Source organism: Cucurbita pepo, chromosome 3, assembly GCF_057944985.1.
Source record: "Cucurbita pepo subsp. pepo isolate OVF chromosome 3, ASM5794498v1, whole genome shotgun sequence".
Lineage (NCBI taxonomy): Eukaryota > Viridiplantae > Streptophyta > Magnoliopsida > Cucurbitales > Cucurbitaceae > Cucurbita > Cucurbita pepo.
In genome coordinates this window covers 4,864,877-4,883,127 of record NC_141800.1, presented here as the reverse complement: position 1 = coordinate 4,883,127, position 18,251 = coordinate 4,864,877, and the positions used below count along the sequence as shown (strand labels likewise).

Genomic DNA, 18,251 nt, shown 5'->3' with positions numbered 1-18,251 from the left:
GAGTTTCCAGACTCCTAAAAGGAATGTTTCATTTCCCTCTACATCCTCTCCCTCGCTTGGCACACCGTCCGATGTTTGACTCTAATACAATTTGTAACAACTCAAGTCCACCACAAGAAGACATTATCCGCTTTGGCCTATTATATATCGCCATCAACCTCACGATTTTAAACAAATCTAGTAAAGAGGGATTTTCACCCCCTTATAACCAAGATAGAATCTCACAAGTTAGGTCAAAGAAATCGATATATTAAGTCCAATCCAATCGAAATTGAATATAAACGTGAACCAAACCTTAGTAGCCTTTAATAGATCACATGCTATTCGATAGGGTAATAATCAATAGAACCGTTAGGTTTGATATTAAAATCAATAAAGTTTGCCCCATGCCATTTCAAAAGGTAAAGACAAACCCTTTTCCAAATTTTAGTTAAAAAGTCAATTTTAATCGCAACAATATAAACCCAACCTTTTGTTAGGTCATCCTTCCTTTACTTAGTTTTAAAGTTTCCATCTTTATTTATTTATTTATTTATTTTTAACAATTTTCTATGCTACGAAAATTCATCCAAGTACGAGATTAAAAAACTAAATTAAAAAATTAAAAAATATAAATTTTTACAAAAATTATCTCGTGTTAGTTCAAAGAAACAAAAATGGTAACAAATAATGAGTGTGTGTATAAAGCTTAGACAATATGATGCACCCTTCTATCATCCTCTTCAAAGCTCGATCTATCATCATCATCACTATCAACATCAGATTCCTATTTCATACACAGTAACAAAACTCTCGATCAGTCACCCATTTTAAAAATACCTCAACTTTCCCTCTTTTTTCGGCTTTCCAAATATAAACTAAAACTCACCTCTTCATTCTGATATCGATACCGATTTCGACGAGCACTATTTTGAATGGCAGTGATCGTTCGAATTATCACGTACATAGGAAAAATAATCCCGCTAACTCTTAAAATAAGAACCTAAATCAAATATGCACAACAAAATAATTAATATACATTTCTCCTTCAATCGAACCGAAGAGAATCGAGTACTCACAGTGGCAAGCGTAAATGGGTATTGTGCAGTGTCAATAGTAACCACTTCATAGAAATGTCTCACCAACAACATTAAAGTAAACTGCATAACAAAGGAAATTAATACAAAAATGTGAACTTTTTTATAAAGTCATAAGGGAATCTTAGGATTAAAAGGGTAAATTTGTTTGTGAAATTTTTTAAGGGAAAGAAATGTAGCTGAAAAAAAAGTTATGGTAGGCTACTCGGACTAACGGTTATTTGTTGGGTTGGTGACCTACATTATACTAAAAAATATAATCATAGTCGAACCCCACTAGAATATATATATTAATTACGGCTGAACTATAGTTTAGATGAATGAATGTTATTAATATCTATGTTTAAATTTTAACCTATGATAGTGGGTGGAATTAATTAGAATAAAATAATGAAATTAGTGTAAGACATAATGAATTCCAATTATGTAGTGGTAAGTTAAACCCACTATGAAATTAGTGTTTGATAATTGAGGAACTTACAGTGAGAGCCACGGATTTACAGCAGGAAGCACCACGGTCAGCGGTGGTGGAGCAAGTGGAGTCCGACGCGCCGCCGTCTGCGGGTGGCGATGCGGGCTCTGCCGCCTCTTCTTCCTCGTTTCTAGGGATTTGCAAACTATCCCTGCCAACGAATTTTTTTAATTTCATTTCCTTAAATGTTTTTTAAAAAATCGCCAGCAGAGCCGAGGAATTGGCTGTAAAGCATGTCTGGTTCGCGATTTAAGAAATTTCCCATTTCCATTACAAAGTGGAAAAGGAAAAAAAATACCTGATAGTGACACCTGGATCGCCGCGTTGAGGCTTCTTAGAAGGTGACGTGTAGCCTGGTTCGTAATTCTGTAAGAACAAAAACAAATTTTAAAAAAAAATATATATATATATATATTCCTGTTATTTAATGATTTACTTTTAATTGATAACAGAATTTTAAATTATTGTTTTTAAATTAATGTAGAAGGGATAGGCAAACATTTATTAATTTCATCTATTAAATAACGCATTAAAATATTTCAAGGCGAAAATAGTAATATTCGAAGGGGAAAAAAAATTGTATTTTTAAAATTAAAAGTAAGAAAATAGAATGTTTTTTTCAGAGAGACTTGAATACAAAGAAAAACACGAAAATCCAGTGGGCAAGAAACCCATATGGATTCAGAGATGAAAATAAAAAAATAAATAAAATTTGAATTTAAAGAAAACCCAGAAACGCAAAGATCAGGAAGAACAGAGGAAAAAAAACAGCGAACCTGGAGACAAATTTCACAGACTGTGCTGCCTTTTTCGGTGCACCATCTCTGAATACAGTCTCTGTGAGCGAACTGAAAAGACAAATTCAAATTCAAATTCAATTGAAATTCGGAAGTGGAAGAAGGAATGGGAATTTGGGGGTTACCTTAATGGTGCCAGAACAGGAACAGGGGGCTTCGAGTTGGAGGGCAGTTTCGAGTTCGTCTTCGTGGCAGATCCTACAGCGTGAGACTTGGTAGGACGTTTGGAATTGGAACTCCTCTACGTATAGAGACACTTCGCCCATTTTTTTTGTTGTTGTCGTTGTTGTTCAAAATGCTCTGTTTTTATTCAAAACAAACTCTCCGTTTTTCTCGGTGTTCTTCCCTGTTTTGTGGATTCTCAGCTTTAAATAAACGAAAGGGAGTATGAATTTCCCAAATCACCCTTGGGGTTCGCTTATCAATTGTGATTGAATACTTCAACAGACTACCAACACATGGAAGGAAGTCGAGTCACATAACTCCGTGTGATGCGAGAAAAATAACAAATCATTTATGATTTTTTAATTATGTTGGGAGAAAAAAATTAGATGAGATTTATTGTATTAATCAAATATACACCCGACCCCATTTAAGCTCCACGATACTTCAACCTAAACGCAAAATATGTCGAGTCTAATGTGAGTAGGCTAAATCAACCCCTTCTACTACTTACTTGAATTGTCCGTTTAATCTAGTGGGGCTGTGAATTCTCGTTTAAACAGAGAATGAGGGAAGGAGTCGAAAGAGATTTTTCTTCCCTAAATAGGGTTGGGAATGAAAATTGCATCCTCATCCCTGTCCATACCTCGATTCACCTTGTCCCACTTTTATATATATTTTACGGTTGGGAACTCGATCCTTGCAAATTCCTGGTAAGAATCTCCACTTCGATAGTTGCAAAAATAAATTGAGAATGCAATAAGAGGTGAAGATGAAGAACGCTTTTTGTCCCTGCTGGACCCTATGTGATAGTATATACGTTGAGCATGTAAGTATACTCTAAATATTCACTAAATTAGAGACTTGAGGACTATATATATATATATATATATATATATTTTGTAAGATTCATCTAAGGATGGTTTGTGGCTGTCCCAGGTAACATAATTTGGGATCTTAATTATTTATTAAGAAATAATCTAAATGATTAAATAAATTTGAAACATAAAATAGTAATAAAAAAATTATTATTTATTTATAAAGAATTTAAAAGATTCAAAATCTTTTTCAATTGTAAAAAATATAGAAAAGATGTTTTTTTTTTTTTTTTTTTTTTTTTATCAAACCCCATTGTGAAATATGCTTTAATTCATGATAGGAGAAGAATATTTGGATAACAAAATCATTTCAAATCCTTTATTCCGTTTTTACCCCTTTCTACACTCTTTTTAGATTCTCTTTTTTTTTTTTTTTTTAATATATTAATATAATTGACATCAATGAAAAGATTGAAATTAAAATATTTGTAATGAATTAAAAAATAGTTATAAATGATTAATTAATTAACTAAATAATTTAACATTCTTATCAATAAATAAAAGATACAAATTATTTTTTAAGTTTTGACCTAACTAACCAAAATCCAATAGGGAACCACCTAAAAGAACCTATCCCCACCAAAACATTTTTTAATTTCATATTCACAAAAAATAAAATAAAATAAAATAAACATTTAATTTCGCCACGTCATTAAACGTGAACATAATGAGTATGAAAAATAATTAATTAAAATACGCATGCAAATATATCAGACATAAGATAAGAGAAGAGATTGAGTTAATATAATATTGCTTCACATGGCCGATTTAATAAATAAAAGGAATAGTAGGGATAAAATCGTCTTTTGAATTTCTTGTTTTGCTGGAAAGGGATCAGGAGCCTGCGATTTTAAAATCAACGGTCTAGATGAATTTAAAGCGGAAATTCAAATTTGTGGGCCGGCTAATGGGAGCCCATTTTCACCGGCCCGTTTCGAACGACCGGGAGGAGGACGGTGGCCGGTTTATTTTTATAAATTATAAAAATAAATAGATAAGGATTTTTAAAATTATTAAAAATAAGAAATCGTGAGAATATTAAAGAATTAGGTAAAGAAAAAAGTATGCTAATTATCTTGAATTAAAATGTAAGCTAATTAAAGAAGATAGAAGGAAGAAAATGGATTAATAATTTAATAAAGTAAATATTTTATAAGGTGGGTTGGTCTAACTCAGTGTCCGATTTGGTTTGGTTGGGTGCACCGAACTGTTGTTGCCGGCCCAGCAGGCCAACTCGTTGGTTCACTTTTTAATTTTTATTTTTAAAATTATTTATTATTTTCTCAACTAATTTACTACCATTTGTCTTTGGCGTTACCACCAATAACGTAACTTCTTATTATTTAAATTGGGTACCATAATAATTAAAATGGTACTATTTTACCGGAAAACTAAATACTATAAATATTATTATAATAATCATAAAACCAACTTAAGTTAATAACGAATAAGAGAAAAGTTCTTTTATGAGTAAAAAAGAAATTTAGACGGTTAAAATGGTAATATTTTGTGAACTTTAAGGTTATTATACATTTAGGATTAAAATAAATACAATAAAAAATAAAATAAATAAAAATGGTAATTAAGCCCAAAGTGGAAACCCACAAATCTATGGCCTTTCACTTTCACTTGAATGCTTCTCCTACCTATAAATCAAAATCTTGGACCCCATTCTATTATTGGACCCTTGTTTTCATTTTATTTTTTTACTTACAAATTCATATTTATTCTATTTACTTTTTAGTATTTAATTAGCGTTCAATTTTTTTTTATTTTCTTTTTAAATTTGGTACAAAACTACCTCATTAAATTAATAAAAATACCATTAAACTTTTGTATTTTATCTAAAAATATTCGGGACACTTTCAAAAGTTTCATTAATATTATTAAATTTTAAAAAAAAAATCTAAAAAGATATTTAGAATTAGTTTTGAAGGTAAATTATTAATACTTTATTTGAAAATTACTCTGGAACTTTTAATAGTATTTCAAGCATAACATTTAATTTTAAAAAGTTTCATAATACACTTCAATAAGAAGTTTAAAAATACTCTTATAAAATACTTATGAACATTTAAAAGGAACATTAACGCTCTCTGCCTTTATAAAAAAATTATTAATGTCAATAAATCAATCAATGGATATGACACCTAACACATTATCTTCAAACTTTTTAATATTATTTTTAAAATTTTATAAGTATTTTTGAAAGGTTGTAATAATAATAAAGGCATTTTTGAACTTGTTCGTGTTTTTTTTTTTTTTTTAATTTTGTTAATTTTTTAATTTAAAAATATTAATGAAACGTTTGAAAACTTCAACCAAAAAATTTTTGTTTAAAATACTTTTAAAAGTTAGATGGGTATTTTTTTTAAATCATGAAAGTTTTCAAATATTCAATTATTTTTTATATAAAAAAAAAAAATCTAAATGTCTACTTGTGTTTTTGTTTCATTAATTATATTTGGTGTTTGAAACTTAGATATTTTCTATAATATAGATATTATAAAAACAAAAGAAAACAAAATCATTGTGAAATAGAATATCAGATATTTATTTCACAATTGATTCAAAATATCATCAAACCAGTTTTCTTTTTATTTTTTTTTTAAATATTACAATTAAAGACTACAATATATTTGGATATTTTCCACTTTGGCTGCTTAATTTTTTTTTTTTTTTCTTTTTGAATTTTAATTTTGATGTAAACAAATACCAAAAAGTCATGAAAGTTCAGAGCCAAATTGGATTTTTAACTAAGGAAAATTATACAAAAAAGAGACAAATTAAACCTCAATTATTGTTCGAGTAAAATAATATCAAACATTAATTTTTAAATTTATTTAAATATGGAAAAAGAAATATTATTTAACTTTTAAAAAGTCTAACTTTTTCGTCTAAAAACATTTAAATGATTCATTAACTTAAAAAAAAAAAAAAAAAAAAAGCAACTATTATAGTTTAAAAATATCTATTTTAATCATTAACATCACAAAAAGCATATTTCAATTATTGAAAGGTTAAACAATTGTGATTATAAGTAATAATTTTTAAAACAAAATATAAATATATTTAAAAAGAAATTGTATCTAAAATTTAATTTTACAATATTCAATAAAAGAAAATGAAAATTTCATCTTTATCTCTAGAAATAATATCTCCTCACTGCTGTCCCCATCAAAACATCATCCAATTTGCACTTTTTAGTCCCTCATTTTGCTCCATTTTACGATATGTGCACCCATCAATTGAATTGAAAGGTAACTATTTGATTACGAGGTTTTTGATCTAATAATAATATAAATGGTAGCTTCTTCCGACCTAGTTTGATTCAAAAGGAAGATCAGGATCTTTTTTTTTTCACAATAAGCAAACGACTCTTTATCAGAGTTGCAAGGGTTTCAAACCATAACTATAACATGTTGTACTAAATGCTGAGTTCTATTGGTTGAATAAAGTGGCTGTTGTTCTGTCTCTAATTAAATAATGTTCCTATTAAAATATGATATTTAGAGAATATATCTTAATAATTAGTTATGGATTATATCTTAAATATTCGTTAATATTTTTATTTTATTGTTGAGTTATTAGTACTATATTTTATCCTATGATTTGATTAGCAATATATTTTATGTCATTTACAAGATTTAGTTAGTTAATATCTTTTCTTAGCCGTAATCCGTTAATATATATATATATATATATATATATATATATATATTTTGGAATTGTTAGTAGTATATTTTATGTATAATTTTATTAGCAGTATATTTTAGTTAATATTTTTTCTTTATTTTATCTTGTTTACAAGATTTAATTAGTTATATATTCTCATTATTAGATATTATTTATAGTTTGTATCATATTTAAACGCTCTAAACATTAATAAAATCATCCTCTCGATCTCACCTTTGTTTCTCATGATTAACAGTTCTTAAGGTAAATAAATCTCTAACTTCTAGAGTTCACTGCTTTGACTCTAATTATTCTAATTTTTTCTCGAACATTTAGTATTTTATTTTAATTCACATAAAAATTTATTTATAGATCATAGCTTTATTTTATTTTATTTTATTTTATTTTATTTTATTCTTCGTACAACTTGGAGTTGTAGGACATGGTATTTGAATAAAAAGAAAGTAATTAAAAGCTATTTGAATGAGATGTGATGTGTGACATATTTCATAATATAACTTTAATAATTATTGTTTTTGGCTTGTTTCTTTTAATATCAGCATTAAACTGATTTTTTTAAATTATTTAATTATTTAATTAATTAAAATTTTATTAAAAAAATATCAAGGGGCTTTTGTGCTCGGATAAGCTGTTACGTTAAAATCACAGAAATAGAAACGGATAGATTTAAATTCGTCGCTCAATGGATTCAATAAAATTATGCATTTCGCCCTAAACAAAAATGGGTTCCGCTGTCTCATCCAGAACCTGAGGCCAATACACTTCTCCACGCCATATATATACACACACATTACGGGCGCTATTATCATCTCAATAATTTACATTAACTCAACCAAATCCGGTGAAGAAGGCGATTATGGAAGCCGCGAAATCGTTGAAGGTGAACGGACAGAGGATCGTGGTTGCTGTAGACGAGAGTGAAGAGAGTATGTTCGCCTTGCAATGGTGTCTCTCAAATCTCACTTCTCCAGATACCAAAAACACTCTGATTCTCCTCTACGTCAAGCCGTCTCCGGCCATTTCCATTTCCTCCTTCGATGCGCCGGGTAAAATTTTTCGATTCAGGCATCTGATTTCGTGAATTTGAATTTTGACGGTTTGTTTGTACTTTAGGCTATGTGTTTTCGAGCGATGTGATTTCGGCGATGGAAAAGCACGGCAAGGATCTGGTTAGTGCGGTGATGAAGAGAGCCGAAGCAGTATATGCGAAGTTTAATACGAATGTAATGGATCGACTATCTCTGATTTCTAATCTCTGATCTGTGATCTGTTTAGTTTGATTGTTTTTGTATGTGTTGATTTTCTGAGTGGCATTTTGTCGAACACCTGTTGTGTTGCAGGTAAATTTGGAGAGAGTAGTAGGGAGGGGAGATGCGAAGAACGTGATATGTCGTACTGTGGAGAAGCTTGAAGCCGATACCTTGGTTATGGGATGCCATGGTTATGGTTTCTTCCAGAGGTCCGTTCAAATTTTTGGCTATCTCATTTCTTTATGTTCATTTTGAAATTACTCTCAAGAGCAAAACGTTTCTTAATTAATATATGTGTGAACAATTTTTTTATACTAATTCCGTCACGCCAATATTAAACAGATCATAAGCAACAAAATATTAGGTAGGATGGATACTCACTTATGTTAATTTGTGTTTGCAGGGCACTGCTTGGGAGCGTGAGTGATTACTGTGCCAAATATGCGAAATGTCCCGTTGTTATTGTCAAGCAACCTTAGAATTCCATGCAAAGAAATTAAAGCTCTTAATTCTGATGCAATATAGCTTAATCAAAGTTCTAAGGAAAATGAAGGAGAGCTTCAATTTATTTTTGAGAACATTTGAAATTAGACTAATTTAAGTTAATCGGAATGAAGTATAATTCTATCTAGTTCAAAGTAATTTTTGTTTGGTTACATTCAAGTTGATAAAAGAACCATCAATTTAGACATTAAAATGTTGTCCCATCATTGATTATTACTCCATTAAAGTCTACTACGACTCGATTTAAATTGGATCTATTTTAATTTAAATCCCTTTCCATATATGATATATATTAGAAATATAATTATATTTTACATTTTTTTTTGAAGTCATAAATAGAAATTTGTGAGATATTAATATCTATTAATAAAAATGAAATTTACGGGTTTTAAAAGTTTTAATTAGAGTTGTATAATCATATTTATTAAAGTTGGGAATAGAAATTGCAATGATTTACCTATAAGATTAATATTATATTCATAATTCAATTATTTAAATCATAGAGGAACGTTCAAATACTCCCTTGATATTTAAATAAATAAATAAAAGAAAATTGGAGAACTATAAAATTAAAAATTTAGGTAAATTGGGAAGAAACAGGAAATGCACGCGAAATTCACAAACGAGAGCTGTCTGATTTTACATTACAGTTTACACCCAACAAAAAAAGAAAAAAAAAAGTGTATTTCGATCCCTTTCGTATTCTCATCTTCTTCTCCGTTCAAACTCCAAATTCTCTCCTCGGATCGAAGCCCACAACCTTCCAGATTCCTCAATCTTCCCTCATCGGCGACCTAGATCCCCTTCAATTTCCCTCCGATCTGCTTCCGTTCGACTCCACCAATGTTCCTCATTGACTGGTTCTACGGCGTCTTGGCCTCCCTCGGTCTTTGGCAGAAGGAGGCCAAAATCCTGTTCCTTGGCCTCGACAATGCCGGAAAAACCACCCTGCTTCATATGTTGAAAGACGAGGTTTGATTTCTTCGATTTCAGTTTCGCGATTTGGGGGAAACTCTGTGTTTTATTTGTTAAACGTGAGGGATTTTGGATTTGGCTGTGGAAATGAAATAGTTAGAGATTTTGATTTGTTTTTCTTTTTCTGGTTTTCTTGTTCTAGAGGTTAGTTCAGCACCAGCCTACACAGTACCCGACGTCCGAGGAGTTGAGTATTGGAAAAATCAAATTCAAGGCCTTTGATTTAGGTGGACATCAAATCGCTCGTAGAGTCTGGAAGGATTATTATGCTAAGGTAACAAAACTCAGTTCTTCTGAAATTCGAGCTTATTGTATTTCCATTTTCAGTTGTTTACTTTGCTTTTGTGGTGACTTTCTTGGGCATTTGGTTCTGTTGAGGAGCACTTTCATATCAAATGAAGAACTATCGTTTAATTCCCAGCTGATAGTTAGTTTGGTAGCCTTTGATTTCCATGAGTTTAGGTATTTGACATGTCCAAGATGAAAGAAGAATGACATTAGTTCCTTCTTGAGCTGCATAATACACGTTCAGTTGTTTATCTTACTTCTTGATGTGTGATACTCAACTTATCAGTAATTTGTATCAGTCTCTTGTTATCAACAATTTGCTCACCTGCTCTTAGCATTTAAAGATCACATTTATAATAGTAATTGCTTTGCAGGGGAGTGATCTTCCCTATAGTTTAGTGATATACCGAGCCCTGCTTCTGAATCTTTGAAACACTGTGATTTTCCCCAATTTGAAATGAAAAATGATATTATCACAGGTAGATGCTGTTGTGTACCTGGTGGACGCCTTTGACAAAGACAGATTTGCAGAATCAAAAAAGGAGCTCGATGCTCTTCTCTCTGATGAGTCTCTTGCTAACGTGCCATTCCTGATATTGGGCAACAAGATTGACATTCCATACGCTGCATCAGAGGAAGAATTGCGGTACCATCTCGGATTGACGAGCTTCACCACAGGGAAGGGAAAGGTAAATCTGGCTGATTCGGATGTTCGAGCATTAGAGGTATTCATGTGCAGTATTGTTCGGAAGATGGGTTATGGTGATGGCTTCAAGTGGATGTCTCAATATATCAAGTAGTAGGTGAGATTGACAATGGTATGTGATACAGTTTCGTGAATTGATGAAATCCCACTGTCCGAAGCCCCTCCGAGTCGTTAATGTGGCGATTGGAGTTTGATATTGAGTGTGTGTTAGAGGGAGGGAGGGGGTTTGAGTTGAACTTTTCTTTTTTGTTTTGCTTTCAGATGATGTGTGGATGGAGGGAGGAGGTATACTCATGGCTTATTATGTAAAATTCAGTTCCTACCTCAAAAGTTTATTGTTCTTGACATTTTCATCTCTTGTTCTTGTTCATCTGACTCGGTTAGGATCTGCTTTCCTTCTAATTCTTGTTTATCAGCACCAGTTCTAAGTGGAAGGTCTGATAAAGTAAAAACTTGGACTACAGGAGGGGCATACATGAAAATTAAATTAGAAGCTTTTAGGCGCAGACACCAGTTCTAACCGCCGCCCCACATCCCTTCTTAAGCGCCATTCTCGCACCCTTGGTCATGCAACACCTCCTTGCTCACATTATGCAAGTTACATACATATGCGAGGGAGAGAAAGATCGAGAGAAACAGAGAGATAGGATGCTTACCAACGTATCTGACGATGCCAGTTCCCTTCTCTTCCGGAGACAGGTTCGATCGCCGTTGGTAGCGGGATCGAGCGAAGGTGTCGTCGAAAACGGATCCATGAGGGAGAGATTTGTTAAGGAGTCTGATTAAGAAGACGAGATCCACATGTTGGACATTCAGGTCGGGTGGCCCACACTAGTGCAGAAACTGCAGCCTAGAAGCCCATGGCCCAGATCGAACTCATGCAGTCCAGTTCGCGTGAAGCTCGTTTTGCTTGTCGACCCAAAGTTTGTGCCTCGACTCGAGTAACGACGCGCGTTCCTCAGTGTTGCACGTGTTGGGGGTGTGTCCTGCTCCTAGTCGTGACTCTCGACTCGACTGGCGGCTCAGTGTCGACTCAATTTGGCACCTTAGACGGAAGATATACCTGTTTTATACCACTTCCTAAGTTTCGACCCTCTCGCAACCATTTTTGACCTTATGGAGGCTACTTGAGGTAAGTAAGATTCATTTTTACTCAAAGTAAATATTTTTGGGATAAAATTAGAAGTAATCAATTCCTTTAGCTAGAGTATATGGAATCGTATGTCCTAAAGAATGTGATATGGGCGGGTATAGGTCGAGTTAAACGAATGTTTGAAGGATAGTTGCGCTAATCCTAATCTTCTAACCAAAACCGTCCGTTCTCAATGGCGTCTCGACGGGTAATGTCCGGTGGGCCGATCGACGTGTCGTTTGTGAAGGATCATCCAAAAATTTCTGGTGTTATTTGGGCTGGGTATCCGGGCCAGGCTGGAGGGCTGGCTATTGCTGATGTTTTGTTTGGTCAAACTAATCCAGGTATCTTTTATGGCCCAATATCCAGCCCATTGTATGGCCCAATTGACAGCCCATTATATACTGTTTTTCTTTCATGTTTTTAGGTGGAAAACTTCCCATGACGACAATGGGCCTGAGGCCTGGCCCATCTTATCCAGGAAGAACCTACAGATTCTACAATGGCCCCGTCGTTTACCCATTCGGCCACGCCTTAAGCTACACCACTTTCACTCACGAAATTCTCAACGCACCCACCGCCGGCAACCGGCGGCCCCATAACGCCACCGATTTCTCCGGCGAGGCTATAAGAGTCACGCACACAAAATGCAACAGGCTATCACTTGTGATCCACGTGGCAGTCAGAAATACGGGCCGACATGATGGGCCGTACACGTTGTTGGACAGATTTACGGGCCGACATGAGGCCCAAGCCCAGAAAGAAGTCCAGATTAATATCCACGTGTGTAAATTTCTGAGCGTGGTGGACAGGTTTGGAAATAGAAGAGTTCCAATGGGGGAACATGGAATTCACATTGGTGACGTTAGGCATTCAGTGTCTCTACAGGCTGAGACATTGGGGATTATCAAATCTTGAATGGGAAATGTGACGGATTTGCCCCTCTTGTCAATTTTATAATACCGGATTTGTCCTTCCCGGGATGGGGTTATTGTTGTGTTGGGGGCAAAATTGGGATATTATAAAGTCTAAAATTTATTGCAACAAAGTATTATAAAGCAATGGCTGTTGTTAGCTAAGGTTTGGCGTAAAATCGATGTCGGGACGTCCTCGCCCTCTTTTTCATTTCCTATTTTCTCAAATTTTCAATTTACTTTTGCAATTATTCCTCACGGAGAATGCATCACGATCCGGGGTTTTCCAAATTTAACTTAAATTGTAACAATATTTATCAAACGAGAAAGATCTCTTACCACTTACTCTATTTAATCGGGAATCCTTACCATACGAGGCATGTTCCCACGAAATAAATAAACATTTATTTTTATTGAAAATACCGATAGTGGCATATAATGCAATATAAAACCACCTCAAGTTGATGAATTGATTAAATAAAATCGAGAATCAATCGAAGTTTAGAAATATATTTAATCCTTGGAGGGACAGCAAAGACAGAACATGATGTGGGAGAATCAAAATCTAAGGTGTCTCATTATTTGAGTAAGTTTGAACAAGTGCATATCTTGTTGTTTGGAACAGCCCCCATCAACGTTTAAAATGGCATTTGTAATTGCTTACATCACCTGCAAATTCCCAAATCCCCATGACTTTCCACTCTGCCATTCAAGATAAACGATTATTTAATAACCCTGCTATAATTGTTTATAATCAAACTACCAACTCCAATGCTTGCATCACAAATATTCAGTATTTAATTAAATTTTGTAGTGTTTACCATCAAGGAATAACATCTCCAAGCTCTGAATGTAGGAGACGTTGATTGAATCAGTGATGTTGTTGCGAGTAGTAGTGCGATTGTACCTGTGTATGGTTTGCGAGCATGCTAGGAGGAGCATTGTGGTGTTAGGAATCACGGATCTCCACAATGGTATGATATTGTCCACTTTGAACATAAGCTCTCATGCCTTTGCTTTGAGCTTTTCCAAAAGGCCTCGTACCAATGGAGATAGTATTCCTCACTTATAAACCCAAACCAAAGTGGGACTCACTTCTAATAATCCTTAATATGTAGAAGCGAAAGGAAGGAAGAAAAATAAGATGTGACTATGTTGTGCATAATTCGACTGTAAAATTGATGTGCAAAGGAAGGAAGGAAGAAAAACGAAGAACTATGTCATGTGAGGATCCAAAGGAGTACAAGTACGTTGGACTCTATCATCATGTCATAAGATGATAGAGGAGTATGAGTACGTATACGGGTTTGACTTTTCAAACTAGGACTTGGGCTCATAAACATTGTACTGCCTACTAGCCTGGCCGAGGAGTATGATGATAAGTTTAGCACCAGATTGTTAGAGCAAATAACATAAACAACTGGATCTCAAGTGCAGTTTTATTAATTGTAAGCATGACATTATATAGCCTTTCTAGAAAGACAGAAACCACAAATAACGTAAATAGTTTAACATAAAAATATCAACAGAAAAATCCCAAGAGTCCCTACGACTCGTTAAAGACTAGAACTATATTTGAAACAGAAGTTGACGAGACCACTAATTTCTAACATATGAGTTCGTACACACGTTTGACATTTCACACTTGGACTTGGGTTGAGCATGACTCTCTCTCTCTCTCTCTCCAGTGCATTCGGGTTGAGTCAAATTAACCTGATCATTCACACACTAAAGCCATACCTAATCCAAATTGGATCACATCCAAAAAAATCAACCTGACCCAATCCAAAATTCTATCCAATTCAACCCAACTTCATAATTCGAGTTTAATGTATACTCCTATTCTAGACTTAGACAAAATGTTCAAACTTGAGAATTATTTTTGAATGACGAGGATGAAGATTACGATTATAAAAGGGGTTAAAAAGACTTTTAGGTAGGGAGGGGGAGTCTAAAACAAGTGGGTTTTCCATTTTTAAATGGTAACCTCTTCTTTTATGTTGTGTTGCACTAAAGTACCTGCTTTGCTGGTAGGCCTACTCAACTTAAAAGGGCTCTTTACCCATCAAAATCATCCCTTCAATATAAAGTTTACATTTTTTTCACACCATTTCCACTACAATTTCCAACATTTTTGCTCCATATTGCTGTTACATATTTTTTCACAAATTTTGCTTCCATGTTCTAAAACGACTGTTTCATCAAATTAACTAATTTTCCAAGCTCTTTTATTAATCATATTTTAAAAATAAAAGACCTATTAAAACGAGTTATTAAATGAAATAAAAAAAAAAAAAAAAAGTTATAAGTACCTTTAAAATAAAATCATTAAAGTGATCTGAGTTGCACATTTGGATCCTACCAACCTTTACATGACTAATTAAAATGAAGCCATTTTGAACTTGGGTCCCTACCAATAATGCTGTTTGATTTTGAGCTTGGGTCCTACCAATAATGCTATACCACTTCATTATAGTAAATTATTTTAATTATTTCTTTTAAATCATCAATATATATATACTCCTTTTTAACTTAATTAAAAACAATTATTTTATCTTACTTAAATAATACAAAGTACACACCAACTTTTTAATCATGTGTTACTCATTGAAGTTTTTTTTTTTTTTTTTTTTTTTTTTTTTTTTTTTTTTTTTTTTTTAACTGTGTTTCAAAAATTAATTTTTTATATAATTCGAACTCGTATCGTGTATATATATATATATATATATATATATATATATATTTACAGATTTTAAATTTTAAAGGTAAAATTTTCAATAATACTTGGTAGATCTAGAGGTATGATAATTTTTTTTAAAATAATTATATTTAATGTGATCTTAAAAGGTTTGTTTGGTGTTTTTTTTTAGTAAAAAGAAATATTAAATAATTAAATGATCTCGAAGGGATAAAATTAAACACTTATAAGGTTCAAATACCGATTATATTTTATAATTTTTTTTATATATATTTTAATAAATGGTTAAAATAATTTTTATTATGAATTTTAAATTAAATTTTATTGAACTTAAAAGACAGGTGAGTATGGCTCCAAAACGAACATGTGAGTATACTTCCAATTTTGATTTTTTTTTTTTTTTTTTTTTTAAGGTTGATAATAGGCCGCCTATAAAAAATTAATTTTAAAATGGATTGAAAATAAGATATATTAAAATAATATTTTTATTTTGTTTTGTTTATATTTTTTTACTCAAATACGTACAAGATTTTGCCTGCCAATTGGTACGTTATATTATGAATTTATTATTATTATTATTATTATTATTATTATTTAGTACACACTCATCAACGGCTTATATTCATTGACAGTCCTTTTTCTCCTCAGAAACTGGAATATACTCTTTTATCTGTAGTCGATGAAAAAGACGAGTTTACCCTCCCAACCAAAAAGGCCGAAACGACGTCGGTTTAATCGTTCCATTTTATTAGAATATTAAATTTATTAAATAATTATGTCCCATAACATCCACGTTTCCAAGTTGAACTGCCACGTCACTCCCACTATTTGTCGCATTCACTTCTATATAAATAAGACATAGTATGAGACCGACAGTGTGTAGAGAAAGGGTAGTGATAAAATTAGCAACTTGTTTGAAGTTGAGTGGGTGAAAAGAGAGTAGCCGGTTAATTAAGCGATGTCGTTTTGAATCTAGAGGGCAGGCGGCGAGAATGGGGAGGAGGCCGTGCTGTGAGAAAGTTGGCCTGAAAAAAGGGCGGTGGACGACGGAGGAAGATGATCGGTTGAAAAAGTACATTCTTGCAAATGGTGAAGGCTCCTGGAGATCCCTCCCCAAAAATGCAGGACTTCTCCGATGTGGGAAGAGTTGTCGACTAAGATGGATCAATTATTTACGGTCCGATTTGAAGCGAGGGAACATCACATCTCAAGAAGAAGATGTCATTATTAAGCTACATGCTTCCCTTGGAAACAGGTGAATTAATTTTCTTAACATTATTATTATTATTATTATTATTATTATTATTATTATAACTAAAAATGCTTCCTTTTTTTTTTCTATTTTTATTTTGGAAAAGAAAAAAAAAAGTTTCAATTTTTATCATTAGGGATTTAGTAATAATAATAATAATAAATAAATAAAATAAATAAATAAATAAAATACACCATTGGTTATGTATCACGTGTTTCACTTTCCCCTTTTTGTAACGCTCCTCTACAGTTCACTGTCTTGTACAGTTCAATCACGAATTTTCTTTCTTTTTTCGTCTATTTTTTTTATAATAAATAATATTTTACTCAAAATTGTCCTTTTACTCCCGTGGCTCAGGAAATCGTAATAATTCAATTTTTTTTTATAAATAATTGACACTAAAAAATAATTTTTTCATAATTTTATTTAAATGGTTTAAACTTTAATGACTAGACATGTTACATTATATTTGGTCAAACCATGGCAGTTTATTATTATCTTTTATATGTGGTTGAAATTACAGGAAAAAAAGGAGGAGTCATCACTTTATTTTAATATAGAAAATGGACAGACAGGAAAAAGAAGCCAAATCTGGTCGTTTTTTTAATTATTTTTTTCTTGTTTCTAGATGGTCTTTGATTGCCAGCCATTTGCCTGGAAGAACAGACAACGAGATTAAAAATTATTGGAATTCACATTTAAGTCGTCAAATTAAAACATTTCGTGGACGGAACGATGATGTCCCGGTAATTGTGGATGAAGCTAAACTCAGCCTCCTGCAACGGAGGAAGGGCGGCCGTGGGAGGCGGAGCAAGGCGGAGGTGGAGGCAGAGGTAGCGAGGGAGATTCTTCCGATGCCGGATCTGGAGAGAGAAAGTTCCGTTTGTGGGGGTGTGGATGACATCACGGAGGAGAGGGAAAGTCGAAACGAGGAAACTGTTGACGACGCGGGAGAAGGACGACATGACGTTGGTGGTGGTTCTGTGTCGTTGGATTTTAATGATGATGTTTTGGAGGAGGACGACATGTCGTTGGACTTGAGTGAATTGATAACTAACGTGGAGGTGGAATGGAACGACGATACAGCTGGCACGTGTGAAAGCAATACCGCCACTGTTGCTGTCGTTGACGCCGGTACGGCGGAGATGGAGCTTGGCGGTGAGTGTAGTTCGGTTAGTTCTTCGTTCAGTCTCGACAGTCCATGGAACTGGGAAAGCTTCGCCGGCGGCCATGAATGGGACGCCGTCGAGTTTGACGCCGGAGACGCTGCCGAACCCGACGCCGTGATTTCTTGGCTTTTGTCTTAATTTAAAAAAAAAAAATAAAAAAATAAAATCAACGGCGGTGTTGTTTTGTTTAGAGTGTTTGTAATTACAGCAATTGAGAGAATCTGTCAGATACTGAGACTTTTCTTTGTCTTTCCCGTTTTAGCCTTCTGTCTCTCTGTAGAA

General features: G+C 33.2%; 5 protein-coding genes across 6 annotated transcripts; 4 read left to right on the top strand and 1 right to left on the bottom strand.

Moving 5' to 3' along the window:
* Window positions 1–573: 573 nt before the first annotated feature.
* LOC111791855 (uncharacterized) lies at window positions 574–2,753 on the bottom strand. The gene is made up of 7 exons (XM_023673353.2): window positions 2,471–2,753; window positions 2,325–2,396; window positions 1,847–1,914; window positions 1,558–1,699; window positions 1,059–1,139; window positions 869–982; window positions 574–766 (listed from the first exon to the last, which is right to left on the bottom strand). Exons 1-7 carry the CDS (start codon window positions 2,609–2,611, stop codon window positions 689–691), a joined length of 696 nt encoding a protein of 231 aa, XP_023529121.1. The 5' UTR covers window positions 2,612–2,753; the 3' UTR covers window positions 574–688.
* Window positions 2,754–7,812: 5,059 nt separating this feature from the next.
* Window positions 7,813–8,962, top strand: LOC111791859 (Adenine nucleotide alpha hydrolases-like superfamily protein). The gene is made up of 4 exons (XM_023673357.2): window positions 7,813–8,127; window positions 8,195–8,304; window positions 8,422–8,540; window positions 8,735–8,962. The coding sequence occupies exons 1-4, from the start codon at window positions 7,938–7,940 to the stop codon at window positions 8,808–8,810; spliced, it is 495 nt and encodes a 164-aa protein (XP_023529125.1). The 5' UTR covers window positions 7,813–7,937; the 3' UTR covers window positions 8,811–8,962.
* Window positions 8,963–9,333: 371 nt separating this feature from the next.
* LOC111791857 (small COPII coat GTPase SAR1A) lies at window positions 9,334–11,157 on the top strand. Its single transcript, XM_023673356.2, has 3 exons — window positions 9,334–9,807; window positions 9,953–10,084; window positions 10,578–11,157. Exons 1-3 carry the CDS (start codon window positions 9,679–9,681, stop codon window positions 10,896–10,898), a joined length of 582 nt encoding a protein of 193 aa, XP_023529124.1. The 5' UTR covers window positions 9,334–9,678; the 3' UTR covers window positions 10,899–11,157.
* LOC111791856 (putative beta-D-xylosidase 2) lies at window positions 11,065–12,998 on the top strand. Of its 2 annotated transcripts, none has more exons than XM_087122454.1 (3): window positions 11,065–11,183; window positions 11,269–12,280; window positions 12,364–12,998. In XM_087122454.1, exons 2-3 carry the CDS (start codon window positions 12,130–12,132, stop codon window positions 12,852–12,854), a joined length of 642 nt encoding a protein of 213 aa, XP_086978580.1. In that variant the 5' UTR covers window positions 11,065–11,183; window positions 11,269–12,129; the 3' UTR covers window positions 12,855–12,998. The 2 variants fall into 2 exon arrangements, with proteins under 2 accessions (XP_086978580.1, XP_086978579.1); XM_087122453.1 differs by lacking the exon at window positions 11,065–11,183 and having other exon boundaries at window positions 11,314–11,936; window positions 12,059–12,280.
* A 3,428-nt stretch (window positions 12,999–16,426) lies between these two features.
* Window positions 16,427–18,218, top strand: LOC111791854 (transcription factor MYB12). The gene is made up of 2 exons (XM_023673352.2): window positions 16,427–16,803; window positions 17,429–18,218. Exons 1-2 carry the CDS (start codon window positions 16,541–16,543, stop codon window positions 18,105–18,107), a joined length of 942 nt encoding a protein of 313 aa, XP_023529120.1. The 5' UTR covers window positions 16,427–16,540; the 3' UTR covers window positions 18,108–18,218.
* The last annotated feature ends 33 nt before the right edge of the window (window positions 18,219–18,251 follow it).